This window comes from Podarcis filfolensis, assembly GCF_964270895.1.
Source record: "Podarcis filfolensis genome assembly, chromosome: 3".
Classification (NCBI taxonomy): Eukaryota; Metazoa; Chordata; class Lepidosauria; order Squamata; family Lacertidae; genus Podarcis; species Podarcis filfolensis.
The window spans coordinates 9015485-9036705 of NC_139606.1; the positions used below are offsets into that span (position 1 = coordinate 9015485).

A 21221-nucleotide genomic window follows, 5' to 3' on the forward strand; every position below is an offset into this window, starting at 1 on the left:
CTGGCATGTCAATAAGGAATCCTTACCTGGTAAAATCTGTCATTTCCATCATAATCATGCACATCTGTTTTGCCAGAACAATGATATCATTACCACTATCATCCCATTTGGACACTTCAGCATCCAATTTACTCTTTTCTTCCTGGAAGCTGGCAACTTGTTCAGCGATTTTTGCTTTTTGCTCCTGAGGGAGTTGAGCCATGATAGCCTGGAAAGAAGAATGGTTTCGCATACAATTACTTCCATTCACTGGGAAGGTGGCTTTTCAGGTTATTTTCACTAGCCAACTAATTCATAGGGGCAGAATCCAATTATATCTGAAAGGACGGGAGGAACATTTATTTCCATCTTGATCCATATCTTGCACCTATATGAATTATCTACCATTAGTAGTACAGACTATTGGGAAAGAAAGTCACTGATAAAAGGCTGATTTCTGAAGTCCTGCTGAGAGGAAATTGCTAACATCCTGAGGGTGCCTTCTTTCTTTTCCCCTCCTTTTCTCTTTTAGAGTACAATAGCCTTTACAGCAAGGTGGTTCACACCATTATAGAATCACCGCTGTAGAGTTCACCTACCTTCAGGTAGACAGCTAGAAATTAAATTTATGTTTATTGTCAAGAACAACCTCTTGAATATTGTTCAAGAGTGCTCAGAAGCAAAGCTTTGAAGCAAGAACACATCCTCCTACGTAATTACCAGATCATGATGTTCCAAATTAATCTAGGATTGGATTTTGGGAGTTTAAACACACAGACAAAATTGTAGGGCTATTTCACCAAGCGAAAGCAAATTATAACAGAGCTAGACCACTGTTGGGCTGTATGAAACAACAGGATAACCCAGGGTGCCTGGCTTGAAAAGGCATGTTTATTCACAAACAAGTAGCCCACCTGCAGTTTCAAGTAGTGTACTGGCATGTCCTCTTTGGAGCAGTGCCACTTGAATTTAAGCATCTCCTTTAATTATTGTGGTAGTGTTCTGTGCAAACACACTGCATGCACGTATACAAAGAAAACTTAGAAATTACCAATGGCGCTTGGCGAGAATTACCTCTGGTCTGCTACAATTTTGTAAGGAAGACAGTTGCCAAGTTTGACGTTTAGCATAAAATATACATATGAAGGGCTATTTGGTTGCAACACAGAAGCTAATCCAATTATTGAAGTATTACATTCAATTTTGGTATCCATCATTTAAAAGAAATCTGATGAGGAACTGGAGAGAGTTCAGAGTAAGTAGTTTGGAAGCCATGCAATCTTAGGAAAAGTAAAGGAATGTGAAATCTTAAAAGGTTGAGGTGGCATAATATAAGGAGAAAATAAATGCTGTAGTAAAGACGAGGGAGAGAGCTGAGACCAAATATAATGGTCTCAAGTGGCAGCACTTTATATGCTGGCAGCAGAACAGAATAGTCCTAAGTGGTACATTCTAATTAGTGAAGAGTCAGTGTAGTGCAGTGGTTAAATGTTGGACTCAGACTTGGGAGATATAGGTTCAAATCCCCTCTCTGCCAAATATCTTACTGGAGTGGCCTTGATTAAGTCACCATTTCTCAGCCTTGGCTAACCTACAGGGTTGCCATGAGGATAAAGTGTGTGTGTGGGGGGGGGGGGAGAGAACCAAGTATTCCACCTTGCCGGAAAGGCAGGATGTAAATATAACCTATAAACAAAGAAATAAACTTAAAGGGAATTCTAATGCAGATATCAGATTAGATGTTCTTATCTGACGATCTTGTCTATTAGGTCTGTGGTTCTATTACAAAATGTGGGGCAGAAGGAGAGGTAAAACAGGAATAGAAATGCCATTTATCAGATTACATAATGATTGACAAACAGCTAAGACTCACGGGTTTCAAGATAGTTTATGAACTCACTGGGATAACTGAAAGGATAGGGCCAGAAGAGTTCATGATCTTTGGGTAAAATTATCTTAAGGCTAGGGATTAACTAGTGTGGCAGGAGGCAAGTACATGCATCAGAGGGAAGAAGCAACCAAGGATGAGGATAGCAGAGGGAGTGATATGAGGGGGTGTTTCTGAACAGTTGAACAGGGCACTTGGATATGTCATGTTCTGATCAAATATGGACTGCCCCATTGGCAACCTTTTCTTTCCGTTTTGATTCTACTTCCTTCCCCAAAGCAGAAAAGAAGGAAGAAGATGGTTGGAGAAAGATTAAGACAATGTTATGGGGTAGACAATAAAAAGGTAATACACTTCTAACCCTTGAAACACATTTTTTTTTCTAAAATGCAGAAGCAGAGAGGAATGCTAGCCACTTGATCAAATGGTCTGCATATGTTCAGCGAGATTTGGAACAGTTTGCCTTACTCTTGCACTTTGGCCTGCAATAAGTTGGTCATCTTCAGTCTGAACGCTTGTTCGGCTTCTAACATCAAAGTCTTCTGTCTCAAAGTCTGAATCATCCAGTTCTTCAGGAGTCTGGGAAAACAAAAATACAAAAAGTCAAGAGCAATTCAGTGAACTAACATCTCTGGGGTTATTCCCTCTGGAATGCATCTAATTTAAAAGCTTTAAAACTAAACATGAATGAATTTTCACATTTTGTGGTTTTCAGATAAGCAGTTAGAAATGGCACCACCACATGTGCTAAATGTTCGGCTTATGACATTTAAAGCATCCTGTAGATAATTTGATGGGGAGATTGAATATAAATGTTTTAAATAAATATTTTAAAAACTGCGGACAACTGATTTGGGATGCACATGTTAAACTGCAGAGCATCGTGCCCACCTGCTTCATTAACTGATACTCCAAGATTAAGCCTCCTTCACATTTTTTGTTGAAGACAACTAAAATAGGATTCACAACACTTATAAGAAACTCCCCATTTAGTATGATGTAAGCCTTCAGAGAACAGGCTCAAGATTTGGGAAGTTTGATATTTATTCTGGCTACTGTATGTTTGTCTTTGTTACTTTACAATCTGCTCTGAGTCTCAAGCATGGAGCTGGATGACAGTCAGTGAAAGTAAATGCAACGATCTCTTTGTTATTATAGCTCTATCTGCAGCACACACAATTTAGTATTAATTTTTGAAGGTAATCCAAGAGTTCAGAGCGTTACTACTTTGGATTACAAGTCAACCCAGTTAATATATTGTGTTTCCTAAGTTTGGAAAAATGCAGCTACCATTTCATTCATATCAGTTTCTTCCTTCTGTTGTTATAATCAAGATGCCATCAGTAGTAAAGCGTTTGACTGTATTAATGGCTTGACAACAAGCTATACTAGTTTCGTCTTAGGTTAAATTTATCTCCCTGTCAACTGAGGAAAGTCAATGTTTGTCTTCCTACTCAATGAGATAATGAAGCCCTTGCTCCATTTTGAACTTTTATTAGTAATACCTAGTATACAATATATGTTGCAGTAAACTTTTGCATTTATTCTGCTTGTGGAATGAACTCATGTAAAGGCCAACACAGCAGTGAATGCATTAGCTTGGCTTCCCTAGGCAGAAGTAGCATTATGAGTTGTTGACGCTTTGTTGTGCCAAGCAGCGATCCGCTATAGCTTACTAATGCTTGTATATACAACAAGCAGACATGCAAACGCATCACATGAAAGTTGTTTCCCAGCACAGAAATAATTTCCGTGAACAAAATTGTATGTCACTTTAGCCCTGGGATTCATGGTGGCAGTTTCCATGATCTAACCAGAGACAGAAACTTAATGCACTACATAGATGGGCTCAGGGTGGGGTGGCCAACATAATACCTCAGATATTGTTGGACTCAGATTCAGCCAGCATGACCAATGGTCAGAGATGTTGGGAGCTGCACATGGCCACCCCCAATTTAGTGTATTAGGATGGAGGTGAGACAGGAAGGCAGAGACAGCTCTACTCTCCCAGTTTAGCTTGCTTGGATAATTAATAATAATAATAATAATTTATTATTTGTACCCCGCCCATCTGGCTGGGTTTCCCCAGCCACTCTGGGCAGCTTCCACAGAGACCAAAAATACACTAAAACGTCACACATTAAAAACTTCCCCGAACAGGGCTGCCTTAAGATGTCTTCTGAATGTCAGGTAGTTGTTTATTGCTTTGACATCTGGTGGGAGGGCGTTCCACAGGGTACGCGCCACTACCGAGAAGGTCCTCTGCCTGGTTCCCTGTAGCTTTGCTTCTCGCAATGAGGGAACCGCCAGAAGGCCCTTGGCGCTGGATCTCAGCGTCCAGGCAGAACGATGGGGGTGGAGACGCCATTTAGGGCTTTAAAGGTCAACATCAACACTTTGAATTGTGCTCGGAAGCGTACTGGATAAACTACTTTCACCAGTGTGTGTGCGCAGGGGTGGATTTAGGGCTGTGCAAGTGGTGCTCAACTTACTGGGTGCCGAGAGGAGGGGGGCATTGTTTCAAAGCCCCATAAGCGAAGCGCTAGGCTTTGGGAAGGAGATGTGAGACTCTGAAAGGGTCCTAGAATCCTCCCTTCCCAAAGCCCAGTTAGCATTTTCCCAGCTGTGGGAAGGAAGCAGGAAGGGTTCTAAGACTCTGCCAGCATTCTTGTACCTCCTTCCCAAAGCCAGGTGCCTCCTTACTCACCTTTGGGAAGGCAGTGTGAGGGCTGGGGGCGCGTACTGTGGCCTTGTACAGGGTGCCATAGTACCCAAATCTGTCACTGGTGTGTGTGTGTGTGTGTGTCTAAAAACTGGAATACTTGCAGCAGGGGAGCAAATAGGTATGAAGCAAGCTCTGACAAAAGAATCTACAGCTGCTGAGACAAGGTGCAATATTTCAATTTTCAGGTTTGGCTCATGTTATTTTTTCTCTCCAGTACTGATACAACTTTTGGGGAAAGTATATATTCTATTTGAATTACAGGAACATAGAATGGAAAAAAGAAGGTGGGGAAGTATTACATGAAGCAACCCTCATAATCTCATCTGGGAATGCATGCCAATCTCTGCCTTCGAATACAAGTGATGCCAGTGTGGTAATGTCACAGCAGGTCATTGTAATTTTAAAGCCCCTTTTATCTAGATCCCTATTTTAATACACAGAACATGAGGAAATGAAGATCTGCCATCAGTTGTCCTGTAGTTTAATCTTTGCTAGATAAAAAAGGTTTCTCCACCTAGCTTTTACATTCTCAGTATGTATTGGCTTAATTCAAGGTATACACAAATGCTTATTATTACCATGCTTTACATTTAAATGTTGACAATTAATGAACGGTATTAGTTAAAACTTCCAATATTAGTGATTCATTCTTATACTTGCTTTGAAAGCTTTCTACCATCTTTCCAATTTGCATTTTAGATTGAAATGTGAAGCTTTCAATAAAAGAGCTTTTCAACATAGGCCCAAGAAGACGAGAGACACTTTTAACTTAATAGTCTACTGATTCATTAGAGTTTGAGTTTCTGCATTTGGTAAAATTGAAGTAGCAAACAGGCTGTCTTTTGAATTTGCTTCCTGAAGCACTAGATGTAATCTTAACGTTATAGGGTTTTTTTAGATTTATTCCCCCTGCTGTGACCTAAGAGCCTATCAAAACCCGCTTTTTTATCTTAGCCTTGACAGTTCTATTTTGTGTCGTCAATCCTACAGCTATTTATCTGACTCTTAAAAGTTTCAAAGCAGCTGTAGTAAATTAAGAGTGTTAAATACATGCACAGAATCACATAACAAGATAAAAACTTAAAATATCTTTCAGTTAAATAATTAAAAACTTTTTGGGGGAAGAATGAAAATAGGTAGGTCGTCGTACTACTCCTAAGGAGATATTTCTAGCACAAAGATACTTGATATGAACACAAATCACATACAGTGGTGCCTCGCAAGACGAAATTAATTCATTCCGCGAGTCTTTTCGTCTTGCGATGTTTTTTGTCTTGCGAAGCACGGTCCGTCGCAACTGCACCTCTTCAAGCGGCTTTAAGAGAAAAGGAAACAAACTCGCAAGACGTTTTCGTCTTGCAAAGCAAGCCCATAGGGAAAATCGTCTTGCGAAGCAACTCAAAAAACGGAAAACCCTTTCGTCTTGTGCGTTTTTCGTCTTGCGAGGCATTCGTCTTGCGAGGTACCACTGTATATGTCTAAAGCAGGAGTGAAGAACCTTCAGCGGCCCCGCTCCCCCAAATTTGGGCCAACTGACATTAGAGAGCCAACGATTAGGTAATGCAGTCTAAGAAATGTTAGGTTTCCACACCACTGTGCCCCTCTAATCAGAAGTACCAGCATCAATTGTCCTGTAAGAAGCATCCCAATGAATTTATGTTCTGATATTGTGATTGCTGCATACTGATGCAAGTTGTTTCTGAATTCTTAAAAAGCAAAGTATATGTTATGATAAAAGGAATACCATATTTTTTGCTCTATAAGACTCACTTTTTCCCTCCTAAAAAGTAAGGCGAAATGTGTGTGCATCTTATGGAGAGCATGCAGGCTGCACAGCTATCCCAGAAGCCAGAACAGCAAGAGGGATCGCTGCTTTCGCTGCGCAGCGATCCCTCTTGTTGTTCTGGCTTCTGAGAATCAGAATATTTTTTTTCTTGTTTTCCACCTCCAAAAACTAGGTGCGTCTTATGGTCTGGTGCGTCTTATAGAGCGAAAAATACGGTAGGTTACCATATTCTGTACCAGTTGTAGCTTTCGAATGCTTGCCAAACGACAGCTATACATAAAGCATACTGTAGTAGCCAGTTATGAAAGCATTAATGAACTAAAAACTGTTCAGCCAACAAATGTGCGACCTTAACTGTGACTTGACTTTATTTGTCTCTGATATGTCTTTTAACTGTCATAATGACCTATGACCTATCACGGTTAAAACATTTGAGAAGTTATCACAATTGTTTACATAATATATAAACAAGATCCCATACCAATTTGCAGGTAATGGGTGGAATTAGGGGTATAAGCAGTATTTAAGATTAAATCTGTGTCATGTGTTTTTAGTTGAACAGCATTTATTGTTTCATTTTGTATTTTAATTGTTATATATGCCTTGAGAGCTGCCCAGAGGGCTTATGCTGTGAAGCAGCTGTTTAAATTTAGAATGTGTGTGTGTATATTTTATACAGACACTCTTAGTGCTATTGTACTGCCTTATTGTTTAATAAAAATGTGTTTGAGAAAACCAGTGAATGCTATTTTAAGGAAATAAAGGCTGACTCACTCTGATCATCAGCACTGCTTTTCTGATGTCACGAATTCCATCGTATACCAATCGAGAAGCGTCGATGAATTCATTTTCATCCATTGGTTGAGCAGGGTCAGAACTCAGAGCTTCTACAGCAGCTTCTACTTGTTCAGTAAAACGTGGCATAACTAAAGAACACAGGGGGAAAAAACATTCCGCTTACCAGAATACAATAAAATTTGTGGCTCTTAGCATGCAGATTCTGCAGTAACACAGTACTGAAATGCAGTTTTTTAATCCACAAACATTACTGGTACAACTGTTCTTTCCTTGAAATGTTACAAATCACACACATTCGGATTTCCTAATCGTATCCCTACAAAGGGCAAACAATACACACAGGACAGACACTTAAGAAAGGTGGGGGTGTGACTACATTCATGCTAGTTTTGTATATTAATTGTATTGTGCATTTGAAACGTGTACATATGAAAAGGTTTTGCCACGAGACATGATGATGGTGATGTTGACCACTCAGAAAACATGAGTTGCTGGGTGGTATACAAATGCCATTAATAAACGGGTTGGTGCGTTCACCAGAAGGTTGGTGGTTTGCTTCCACCTGTCCAGGGATGGCTCTGGAAAGGATTCCTGCATTGCAAGAGGTTGGTCTAGATCAGGGGTCTGCAACCTTTAAGACAAAAAGAGCCACTTGGACCCGTTTCCGAAGAAAAAAAAACTGGGAGCCGCAAAACTCGTCATTATAAAAATAACTTTTTTGTCACTTTTTTATTATTTCTTTGTTTGACCCCTCAGAATTACTCCTCCTCATAGAAATAAAGGTTAAATTAACAAGTTACCTTTTTTTGTGTGTGTGTTCTTCACTCCCCTTCAAAATAGTGACCAGCGTACACGCCCCCTTTCAATGCAGTGACCAGTGTACATGCCCCTTACAATGTAGCGGGCGGGCGGGAAGGTGACGTCGGGACGGTGCGTGACTAACACACGCACCACCCCCATGCGACGTCACAGCCAGTACAGCGCCCGCCACAGTGGGGAGTGACGGGGCGCACAATGCGCCTCCTCCCCTCGCAAGTATCCGTCCCGGAGCCGCGGCAAAGGTGTAAAAGAGCCACATGCGGCTCCGGAGCCGCGGGTTGCAGACCCCTGGTCTAGATGATCCTGGCGATCACTTTCCAACTCTACAATTCTATGGCTGCTAATAAAAGTTGTTTTGTTGGGCCATATAAAGAATACAAAAACATGAGCAAGAAAATGGAGTCTGCCAGTGCAACGGCAGATAAAATAACGTATATTCAATTTCTTGCCCTGAGTCCTGGCTAGACCTGCTCTCTGCTTTGCTGGTCAATTTCCACCTGGCCTGGGGGTGTGGGGTCCAGACCAAAGTAGTTGCTGAAGGTACCGGGGATCTTCTTGCTGTCAGTCCAGAAAAGTATACTGCTCAGGATGCTTAGAGACTATCAAGGTGGGGGTGTTCTGGGGCTGCTGTTGGGGCCAAGGTTTAATTTTGGGGATCCATTGTATTTTCATGATTCTGCTTTTGTATTTTGTTGCTAGACCTTATAATTAATTATATAATTTTATTGAGTATTTCTTAAGGAAACGTTTTCATCAAGTTGTTCTTCTTCACATTGTGAGTTCCCTTCAGCATAGTTTACTATGGAAATGCAGCATACAAATACATGATGTTGATGATGATAACTAAGGGAATTTTAAGTGGCCACAGTGATCTGCAATGAAGCATTAAAAACGCTGACCCCAAATGTACTGTGCGTTACCAAGATCATCATTGCAGAAGAGGAATGCAGGATAGTGATACAGGAACTTGGTGTTGGAGCAAAATGGAACTACAGTGGTACCTCTGGTTACAGACAGGATCCATTCCGGAGCTCCGGTCGGATCCCAAGGTTTTCGCAACCAGAGGTGCCTGTTCTGTGCATGCACAGCGCGCATGCGTGCACGGCGAAACCCGAAAAAATACTTCCAGGTTTGCCGTGTGTGTAACCCGAAGGATACGTATCCAGAGCTGCACGCAACTAGAGGTACCACTGTAATCAGTCTGCCAGAAGGATTCTGGCTTATCTGTCATCAGCACCACCAGAGACGTTTGATGGTAGAATCAATGCCACATTCAGTTCATTGGCAAAACTATTAAGATGCGCTTCAGTAGCTCAAACGCAATCCAACTCAGTAAATGGGGCACAAACTTTGGGCTCTATCCAAGAGGCCTCCAGCCCTCTTGGGTTGTATACCAGGTGGAAAGGCACAGCATTTCGTACAGTGGGGCAGCCGGTATCCTGCTCTTTTCTTGCTTCCATTTCCAGGGCAAGCACAGCCACACCAGAGCCAGATTTGACTGCAGTAGTGGCACAAAGATTTGATCTGGCACCAGATTTTACGATTTACACAATTAACCTGTGAAGTCACATTTGTAGATGAATTGAATTCTCCTTTCATATGCTAGAAGGAAAACTCCATTGATTACAACCTTTAAGAAAATCTTTCAAACAATTAAAAACTAGCACATTTAGCCTAAATAAAAAAAATGAAGTTAAATTCTGCAACATCCTATGCACTATACTGCGGCTCTGCACAAAGAGGCATTGGCAAATTATTTTAAGCTCAAGCTACTAACTAGCACAAACACAGCACTGTTCATAGTGCTCTAGGACTGAATATAGTAGTCATATGGCACTAAGAAATCCCTCTGAATGATGATATTGATTTTATGATTAATTCATTTTAATTCAAGGTCAAAATGAAGTAATTGTCTGCTGTGGTTTTACACATGGACAGAATGGTCATAAAAAATTCCTTCTGGTTTGCATTTTACAGTTCAACAGAGTATCAAACTTGCTTCCAGACCAGAAATGTATTGAGTCTGTACGTTAAAATTAATGACATTTTAAATTTACCAATTACAGTCCCGCTTAGCTCTCATCTGTGACTTTACATTTTTTTCTTTCAAGAGAGCAAACTTGTTCTATTAGGACATGAGTTTTAGCATTGCAAGCAAGTAATTTCTCAGTGATTATATCCCAGGGATGGGATGTTGACTTGGACTGGTGGAACTTGTAGTTCAACAACATCTGAAGACTCTCAGGTCCCCATGACAGCTATTATCATCTGTACTTAGCATGGGGCTTACAGAACAATGCTATGGATAAAAAGACCCACATTTCAAGCAAACATTCCAGCAAAACACTAGATTTAGCACTGAGGTTTAAACCGTTAATAAATTTGCTGTACCTACCGACACAAAGTTGTAAGCAGAAAGCACTGAACAGGGTAAGTATCTGAAATTAAAAGCCTGATGAGGTAGTTTATCTTACCTGTGTTTGACAGCAGCTTTGTTGCCTCCAGAACCTTTTCTGTATACACTCCAGGTTCATAATTATCCATTTCAGAAGTGACAACATGAATTACTCTAGCTGCACGACCACGAATTGCACCAGCAGTGCGATCTAAGCCATCAACATCTTTTTCTTGGAGAGCAATGACACATTTGTTTACATCTTCCAGAATATGATTCTCTGGTAGTAAAATAGAACAGAATAGAATTCAAAATTAACATTCTGCCCTAGGTTGGTGTATAACAGCATCAGTGCAGAGGGTGAGGGGGATTGGTCAAGACTGTGAAAAATCCAAGTCTTTTGTTGTTATGTGATGAGTACAAAATGCAGCAATTAAGAAAAAATTCAATTAAGAAAAAATCCCCTATACCCCCATTTCATGACTGAAGGAAATTGTAATCATTCACCTGTTCAAAGTCTATTTTATTTGCAATACGGACATGAAATAAGTCACATTCCAATCAACATTCTAAAACAGTGGTGGGAAACTTTAATTCCTTCCCCCATCCTGTTGAGAACCTCATTCCCTCATTGATAGTCTGCTGTGGGGAGCAGATCACTTGCAGAGGGCTCCCCTGTCTCATTCCCTCAGGTTATCCTGTTCTGCTCTCCTTCCTGCTCTCTTCCCTCTAGGTTCCCCACACCTGCAGAAAACCAAGCCAAGGGCCACAGGTTCCAGCACCCCTCTTCTAAAAAGTTTTATAGATCAAATCAGACAACAAAGTGAGAGCTGCAGACAAAATCAAATACCCAAGAACATTCTTAATGATTTGATGGGAAGAGAACGCTTTTCACTTTTCTACATCTACTTCTTCAGGAAACAAAAGATCTTTCTGAAGCCAAAGAAAGATGAAGATGCTCAAGCTCTTATTGGCAATAATTTGTCCATGTTCCTCAGGCAGCTCTGACAATTTCACGCTTTATGGTACTCAATTTTCCAGATACTTCTGGCACTGAAGGTATTAAATGTTTGCACTGAAGCGATATGCTCCTTTATGGAAAAGTGAGACATGTACTACAAGAAAGATTTTTCTTCTTGCTTTTGACATTCACCCCTCATTCCAAGTTCTTACACATGTTCCTATTCTTGACATTAAGCCATTCTGAAATAGTCTAATGTTAATCAGAACTATACGAAGTGGTAGCCAGGCCACCACAGGTAGCCTTTGCAAACAGCTTGTTTCAAGTTTCCACTGTCTTTTAAATGGCACCATTGGAGAGCAACTTTATGCAGTCATTAGCTATCTAACAAACATTATTCAGCAAAGAGCAAGTGAGTGAATGCAGAATAAAAATTGAGAAGCTGGGGGTGCAGAACAGTCAGGATAGGGGATTCTTAGCACAGTATAAAATCCAGAGACCGAATCCAGTGAAAGTGGATGTGCAGCACCAGGTTCCAACCTCCTCAGCTTCACTCTGTCATTGGCTAAAGGGTCTGTCCCTTCCACCCAGGCCAACGCTTTTAGGAAAGATCTTTATAGAGCACTAGTAACAAAATAAATAAGTAAAGGAACTAATTATTAATGGAAGGAAAGGCTATATTACAGTGAGAAAGCCTTTTGGGAGCAGAAGGGGGTAGGACAGACTGTCCTCCACAGCCCGAGTGAAGTAAAGGCTGCAGTTGTAGGCAGCTTAGCTTGGCAGTAGTAAGATAATAAATAGTAACTACTGCTGAAATCTGCAGTTAGGCTGGATTGCAAGTTGCGTGTGTGGGAAATGTGGCAAACGGCTCCAAACTCACACAGCATACATTTTCAACACCTCATTGTCTACAGCAGCTCCGTACATGGAAGGAGTGAGGCAGCCCAGTGGCATATTTTGCACTTCTACTACTAGCCTGAGATCCAGAGAAGTAGCAACAGCAGTGAGGGCTTCTGTGTTTTTGCATATGCTCGCAGTACTTTCTAAAATTTGGATTGAGGAAATGCAGGGCTTTTAAGAAAACTTCATCTCATGGAGGTGAGGTTTACAGGAAAAGAAATGTCTGTTAAGGAGTGCTCCGCTACAGTCCCTTTAACCTGTTGGTAATGTTAGACATCCGCTTTAGTGCAAGCCTGACATTCTAACACAACATAGCTATAGCTGAAGACAAGAGCTGTTCTAGTGACCTGGTATACTTCTTTATTTACATGCTGAACACCAACCGTAAATGACTGGTGATTGCTATCTCTAAAGTGCCTGAGGTAGTCAGACATTTTATTTTAAAAAGCAATACACAAAACCTAGCTGCAAGCCGTGTGATTAATAAAATAAAGTATTCAAAATGCTGCCTGAAAGGAAATAACATGCAAATTAAAGTTGGCATACATTGTATCTTCTATCCATTTATCCAAACAATTATGCCAGCAAATAAGTCAAGCAGCCTAAAAAGACTAGTCTCCCAGCAATCTACAATAATTTATACAATAAACTTCGCTCTTTTGTACAAAGCTGTTATCATTCAATAGCAACAAACCATAATGATTGTCACCTTATTGTATTGTGTGCATGTAATGCAAACAGGAATTTCCAGAACAGTAGAAAATGTTTATTGGATAACAGATGTTAAGGAAGTACTGTTCCATGTACACCACAAATATGGGGGAGATGTATATATTGATGGCAGTGCTATTGACTGTACAATATAGGTTTTCCATATATATATATATATATATATATATATATATATATATATATATATATTACTCTCACATTGTAAGGCAAGTTCTCCTCCCACAGGACTGATAAGAGTATATCTACACCTCTTCTATATTTATATATCAACATCTTCACCATCCATTTTCATTTACCTCCCGCAACTGATGAAATCCAGTAAGCCTGCAACTTATGCAGGGGTTACGTTCCAGGGATCACGCCTAATGTCAAAATTGTGTATAGTCAAAACATATGGGGTTCAATGTCAGGTGGATTGTCTGTCTTTTTGCCCCAGACGCCTACTGTTTTGTTTTTTGCCAAGAACTTAAAGATAGGGCTGCCATATTTCAAAGGTTTCCGCCCTGAACACTCCTTCCAACTGCAGTATTCCAGGTATGTCCAGGACGTATGGCAACCCTATTAAAGATAAATGTGCACAAGCTAAATGCTGTAGACTCTTGCCTACAAAAGCTTCTGCTTGCTTGAGTCAGCTGCTACCATATTACATTCTTTGTTGCAGCAAACCAACAATGCTATTCACAGAATTCCAAAGGATATTCCAGTGCCACTGTAGCAGGATAAACAATAAAGCTAAACATAAAAGAAATCTTAGCATTCTGCAGCCCGTTACCTGATACTGCCAGGAAGTCATCAATGGAAGTGATGTCATCCACAGCATCTGTAAGCACACGAACTTGCTTTTCCCACTGTTCTTTAAACATCTCCATGTTTTCTTGAGCTAGCTTACTTTGTGGCTTGGCAGCCAAAGCCAAAGCTGCATTTATTACCTGTAACGCAAGGCATTTTTTAAAAACACACTATGAATTTACAAATTTTCAGACTTTGTGTACTAAAAATGAACTACGTTCTGCAAAACTGACAAATCAGTAGGGTTTTTTGAATGGGGGGGGGAGTGGGAACAGAAGCTACAGCTGTTTTGGTTAAGGTTCCCTTGAGTTAATTCATGACAATAATCAAACTGGAGATTTTCCTGATTAACTTTTACGTTACAGCAGCTCTCAGTATGAAGAAAAAGCAAGGAAGACTGAGGGTTCCCCTCCCCTAATTTAGATCTAAATATGTTTGGGATTGGCACAGAGTCTGCACATGTTCAACTGACTTAAATAACAATGTCATGAACACATCTTTTTACAATTTTGTTTTTCTTCCAACGTCTAAACAATGGAGTAATGTCAAGCACACATTACCCCTTTGCTCAATGATGACAGAGGATATTATTTACCACTGATGGAACAACTCACCAGAATATTTTATGTTAATAGCTTTAAAGCTACCTCTGGCTTATGCTTTATATTAAGAGACTATTAAGAGACTATATTAAGAGACTATTCTTTACGATCTGAAAAACCACCTACCCTACTGTGTTGATTTTACCAGGCAAAATATTATTATACACACTAAAAATATATTTACACTCCCCACATTTCATACAGAATTAGACTATAGAATTCATAGGTAGATTCATACTTTACCTGAGGACAGAGGGCTTCAAGCTGGCTTGCTGACATGTGGACTAATTTCACACCTTCTTCGTTATTTGAGATAGAACAGGCCAAGTTGGCAACCTGTGCAGATGACAGAAAGGTATTTCAGGAAGGTGTTTTTGCTTCTGGAATCAAGAGCTCATCACAAGGAAACTGTTACAGTTTGCATGCCTTTTACAACTGGCAATAACAATTCTTAAATTGCAGAAAAAACCCCAAACATTTGTAATACATTTCAGGGCTAGCCTCTAAATATTTGGTCTCCCAAATTCCATGTAGTAAAAAACATTTGAACAGACTGATTGCTATCCGATATTATTGCTTTACTCCCATGTAGAACTGAGTTCATTTGGCTATTCTAAAGAAAACATATACTTTAGCTAAAGGTGTACTGAGAGTCCCGATCTATAGTTTCACTTAGCCATTTGGCCTCTCAGAAGCGTAGCCTGGTGTGGGAACATCCTCCACTCATGTGCATCCAAGATTCAGAACAGAATACATTGTTGCCAACTGGTACAGAAAAAGATGACAATTGGCCGTTTCTAGAGATTTGCTTGGAACCTTGAGCTGCCATCTAGAGACAAGTCCTTCCATTTGCTTTCTGGAAGGGGAATGAAAGGGCACACTTATTTTTAAGTGAAAATGTTCTATATTTTGGAACCTGTTCTCGGAGGAGGGATTCTAAAAGGGTTTGTAGTTATTAACTGACAGGTGAATGACAGCTTGTTATTTAAAGCCTACATTTGCGCACAGAAATATGTAAAAATTAGTACAAAGACAAGAACAGTGCGTTCCATCCCACTATAAGCAGCAAAATTTCGCTTCTTTCTAGCAAGCAGCCAGCCAAAGGAAGGCTAAACTCTGGTTAGTAAACAGGTGGTTTCTTGTAAAGATTTATCGTGCCTATAAACATTCTGCACCAATAAGGAGAGAAGCAATTAAAAGCATTTTAATGTGTTTTGTTAAAGAAGCAGAGACACTGCCATGGAAGGAAAGCCAAAGTTTTTGCTGTCAAGACTTGAAACCAGGCAGAACCAGAGCCTTAAGGATAAAGGCTTCTAGTTATTTTCAGGGATCTTTGCACCTGTGTTTGTACTTTTATCTATGCTTTCATAAGAATCATATTGTATAGATTAGGTATTTTGAACAGTGACAGAACTAACTGGCTCGTTAACAAAGTTGTTCATAAATAATTTTACATTTAAAAAAAATCAAAGCTTTTTGTTAGGATTATTTTCAAGCTTATTATAAAGACAAGTGTATTATCTACTGTGAATCTCTGTCACCAACCCTATTATTACATGCTAGGAGAGATGAGTCTACAGAACTAAAAATAATCAAGCTTTTTGTTACATTAAAAACACACACAGATCATAGGTTGACAATTTATTTGATGCTAACCTTATTAAGAGCAAATGTGTGAAACACAAGCATGCAAGGATTTTTTTGTTCATCCTTCTCCTTGCTATTTGGAGACCAAAAAAAGGGCATAGAGAAAATAGCAAGAAATGCTGGTGTTTCTTCTTTCTAACTAAGTGAATGTTTTGTTGACCTTCCAAATTCTTTTGCTTACATTAATATCCTCCTGACCTAGAACTCAAGCCAGTCACCCATCCAGGAGCTAACCTAGATGGTTTGAATAACAGGGTTGGCTATTCTAGAACAGGCAAAAATCAGCTGTACATTGGAAAGACAAGTCTGGAATTACTACCTTAAAAAGAACACAAACATTTGGTAATACCTCTGGAGATAAAGGCTTTGTTACTCTTTTGACAGTCTTATCAAGTTCAAAACTCGTGTTCTAATCTTAAAAGCTTAATAGGTTTGTATATCACATTAAAATACAGTAAAAAAAAACTCCAAACCCTATCGTTTAATGTTTGTGTGCAGTATGCTATTGCAGTTCCTTGATGTTCTTCCCTTGCTCCTAGCTGCGCTGCTGGGAAAGAAACCAAAATCTGGTTTGTCGCAATATCAGAACCTGGGCTGACACTTCCCCACCAAAAACCCACAAGCAGTAAGACAAGAATAAACCTTGGTTACCACTTGTGGCTGTTTGGAGAGAGACGAACCTGAAACGTGTTTGGGCACTGTGACAAGTCAGACACCGACTCGCTTTCTGGTGGCACAGCAGCAGGAACAGAGTGAAAACTTTGAACTGTGTGCCCCAGCATGATGCTAACTTGCATTAAACGTTAGTTTTTAAATCCACATTTGAGAATCCTAGTAATGAGATAAATTGCTAGGCATGCAAGGGAAATTACCCCTTTCCATCAGCTTTCCTAGATAATTGGTATAAATGTTTTCTAAATAGGGTTGTCGTGATCCTCTGTAAGATCAAATGTCTTTTCACTTCACTTTGTATATTCTTAGAGGATCTGGATTTGTCTCCTTTTTGGAGTCAGGAGTCAGCAAGGAAGATGGTGCAGCTATCACATGGGATAGAAACTCGTATTAGCAGGATTCCAGATTTCCTACTGGGTAGTGGAGAGTATAATCCATACTACAAAACTTCTCACTGTTATGGTTGCACAGGAAAAGGTAGGAAAATATGTGTGTCAACCAATACTGACGCAATGTTCTTTCCCTGTATTGGCCTTTGAAAAACTAAAGAATTATTTTCTCCCCCTTATCTATCAAATCATTCTGTTCTTACTGAGCTGACTTCAGAATCCTTGCCAAAGGTTAAGGTTTTCACATGATTATAACCAAAACATTCTAATGCCATGGAACTGTGTGAATGTCAAAGGACTTGCAAACCATCTGCCATGTTGTTAGGGACAGTCCCACAAAATGTCTTCATGCAACTGCTGCTTTCCCAGTTGTCCAGGACATTTCATGCAACCAAGCCCAGGGAGAGATGGCAAAGCAGTGTTCCTCACTAGGCTGAGGAACACAGCCTCCTATTGGGAAACTGAAGAAGATCCTAAAAGCTCCCATGTCATGGCTGCTTCCCCATTTCCCAATACAATGGACAGCCACGACAGTTAAGTGTGATTCTTACATGATTTTCCTGGCCTTTCCAACCCCAGGTTATTCAGCTTAGGAGATAGTGGTGTTCAATCACCCCACTGACCTGGCTGCTAAAACTAGGGAATGTCATCAGTGTGTGTTTCTGTTCTGTAGTCCCTCAAAACTTGACTGTGGAAAACCTAGCCTCCCAACCTAAAGCTGACCATCCCTGCTATATATTCTCCATGTTTGGAATAGCCAACACTGCACAATTGCAGTGTGGGACAAAAGCGGCCAAATGCACACAATTTAAGATTGCTTCTTTTGCCAGACACCTGCCCCGTACACTATTCTATGTGACAGGCTAATGTACACACACACTGACAGCAAATCCATGACCATACCCCCTGCCCCAGGCTTAGAAGTGACAGATATGCTGTGAATGATAATTTAGCTAATCCAAAAGGAATGAGTAGTTACGAGTTTGGAAGTATTTCCTGTAATACAGGCGGAAGAAATTAATTTTAATACAGTTATCAAAAAACCACTCTTTGAGCCAATTCTGTAACCCATCTCCAAGAATCTGCCCTTTACATCTTAAGATGCATGGATTACCTCGGGCTGCCTACTGGTGCTGCTAGCATTTGGATGAACAACTTTCTATTTACCCCCAAGTGACAATCCTGCCACATATAATAGTAATAAATGCGTACTTACAACTACTTCCCTAAAACACTGAACTATGATTTGAGCTAATGTGCTGGTGACAGAACGTTAAGCGGTGGGTAGTCTTCTAGAAGGCTGTCCATTCTATATGTGGATCAGCTCTTTAAAATTTGCTTTGAAATTCATTAACAATGACACTGGAGCAGGAAATTAGGTTGATGTCTCAAGTGAGGCATTCTTAACTCTTTAAGTTTACTTGTAGAATGCAAGCACAAGGCTCAGTTCCTTGAGCAAGGAAATGTTGATATAGGCCCACATTAGCCAACATGGTGCGCTCCAGATATTACTCAACTACAACTCCCATTAGCCCCACCTAGCATGGTGAATATTCAGGGATGATAGAAATTGTAGAACAAAGTATCTGCACGGCAACATGGATGGAGCTGGATAGTTCAGTTGGTTAGAGCATGGTGCTTATAGTGACAAGATTGCAGGCTGGATCCCTGTACGGGACAGCTGCATATTCCTGCACTGCAGGAGGTTGGATTTGATTACCCTCAGGGTCCCTTTCAACTCTACAATTTGATGATTCTATGATTCTGTGTTAGCTACCCCATTCAACACACTTTTAGATTGAAGTCCCAGCCTTCAGCACTTCCTGAGTTGTGTTTAAACCATGTTTCTCTCTGATCATAAAAAACAAATATCTTTAAGAGTATTGAATTGCTCACCATTACCCACAAGCCATCATATTGCAGTTTACAAGACACAGTGTTTTATAAAATACTGAATCACATAACAGCAGATAAATTAAAATCAATCTATTGAGTTACTTTCAAAACTATATAAAACATAAGCTATTGGATGAACTTGTCTTTTCAAAGCTGCCCCTCTCAGTAATATGTAACATTTATCTGAAGTGGATTTCTCTTCTACCGTGAGCCTGAAAGGTGCCTGGGAAACTGACACCAGCATGACAAATCAGTGAATGGCAATGGAATTGTCATGTCAATCAAGTCTACCGCAGCCCTAATTAGAGAAGGGTCACTCGGCTAAATTTAGATGGCATCCAACATGAGTTCAACTTCGTTATATCAAAAAAAAGTCTGAGGCCCTTATGCTAGAGGGGGCATAAAGGAAAAAAGGACCCTCCTTCATATGTAGTGGTCTGCTTCCTGTTTCGCTCCTCTGGTTGCTGGCATTCCAAGCTGTGAGATTATGCAGCAAGCCATTCACGTTTGTCTGGCCTTGACGTTCTGGACAGTCTTCAAGGTACAGATTAGTATGGAAGGAGTTCCAAAAACTGGAGGCTTGCCTTAAACTTGACTTTTACTGCATGAAATGACTGGGCATGGAGGGTGGCCCTGGCTGAAAACGTAACGGATGAAGTTAGGTTGCAAAGGTAAAGGTAAAGGTACCCCTGCCCGTACGGGCCAGTTGTGTCCGACTCTAGGGTTGTGCGCCCATCTCACTTAAGAGGCCGGGGGCCAGCGCTGTCCGGAGACACTTCCAGGTCACGTGGCCAGTGTGACGAAGCTGCTCTGGCGAGCCGGCACCAGCGCAGCACATGGAAATGCCGTTTACCTTCCCGCTATAAAGCGGTACCTATTTATCTACTTGCACTTAAGGGTGCTTTCGAACTGCTAGGTGGGCAGGAGCTGGGACCGAAAGACGGGAGCTCACCCCGCCGCGGGGATTTGAACCGCCGACCATGCGATCAGCAAGCCCTAGGCACTGAGGTTTTACCCACAGCGCCACCCGCGTCCCACAGGTTGCAAAAGGGTTTATTAAAAATATATTTGTAGAAATCTTGTATATATCACTGATTATACGTAACTATACTGAATGTTAATCACTATATAGTGAAACCTGGTAATATGCTGTTCTTGACTGATCTTATGGCTTTCCTTTCTGTATTTGCAAAATATTTTTTTTTTTTAGCAACTTAGTTACAACATTGTTTTTCAAGGCATGTGCCTCTCATTTTCTTCTATAAAAGCCCTGAGGCACTTGGGCTAAGGCAGATAAACATAGTTAATAGATAACACACAGATGTATTCTCACACAAGGCCTACATGAATTTTTAATTAACTGAGAATCTTAAATTTTGCTGAACAGATTTTGCATTTAATTTTAATTTAGCAGTTCCCTAAAATTCCCCCTCAGCAGTTACATTAAGTTGTGTGCTGATCTGTTGATACTTTCTGTACGATGGAATTGTCTATAGTATTTTTCAATTCCTGTTGATATCTCAACCACATGTACTGACCATCTCCACGGAAAAGCACTGTAACAACTGGCATTGGCTGGTGTAGTGTCTTTTGTCTGTGGTGATTGGTTACCACTTGATACTACAAAGAATTATAAATATGTATGCATTAAACAGGCTTTCAAGTGTGACAAATGCCTGTCTTCAAAATTACAGCTTCTCTATAACATTGAATTCCGTATTAGTACGAAGTCTTTTTACACTTGTGTTAATAGCAGCATGTGGCATTGGTAAAGCCACTTGGAATCTTGCATTAATGTTAACAAAATGCAGGAATGCGATCTGTGAAATTCTGGCTTTTATGTCCTCAATAATAAAAATACTTTTTTCCATAGTTATGAAACAGATAAATCTACAGCCATTTCAAATGTAATCATTTTGGTCCAAATCTACCAAAGCTTGAAATGTTCTATTATCTGACACTAGCCAACTGGCTCTTTTTCTCTTAAGCACTTATGCTGTCACATTTGCGAACGTCTCTCCACAACTTTGTTAAAAAACCCATTTAACTCTATAATGCACATAGTATTACCAGTCAGGAAAAGCTGTATTTAACATGCTGCCCAAAACTCAACTGTAAGTAAAAGGAGAATTTTTAGAAATCAAGTATTGTAGCTATAAGGCTAGCTAGGGAAATTTCCAGATACATACTTCATTTGTTTGGCCGTTTTTATAAAAGAGAAGCGAGGACAGAAAGCTCTTGGT

General features: G+C 40.2%; 1 protein-coding gene across 5 annotated transcripts in view; it reads right to left on the bottom strand.

The window, feature by feature from the left end:
- CTNNA1 (catenin alpha 1) overlaps positions 1-21221 on the bottom strand; it is a 69231-nt gene that overhangs the window by 11499 nt on the left and 36511 nt on the right. For all 5 annotated transcript variants that reach the window (XM_083606436.1, XM_083606437.1, XM_083606434.1 and 2 more), the window contains exons 10-15: positions 14618-14710; positions 13756-13912; positions 10470-10670; positions 7153-7304; positions 2336-2446; positions 27-208 (exon numbers count right to left, since the gene is read on the bottom strand). In XM_083606436.1, coding sequence (XP_083462562.1) covers positions 27-208; positions 2336-2446; positions 7153-7304; positions 10470-10670; positions 13756-13912; positions 14618-14710 — 896 coding nt within the window. The remainder of the gene's footprint in view (positions 1-26; positions 209-2335; positions 2447-7152; positions 7305-10469; positions 10671-13755; positions 13913-14617; positions 14711-21221) is intronic.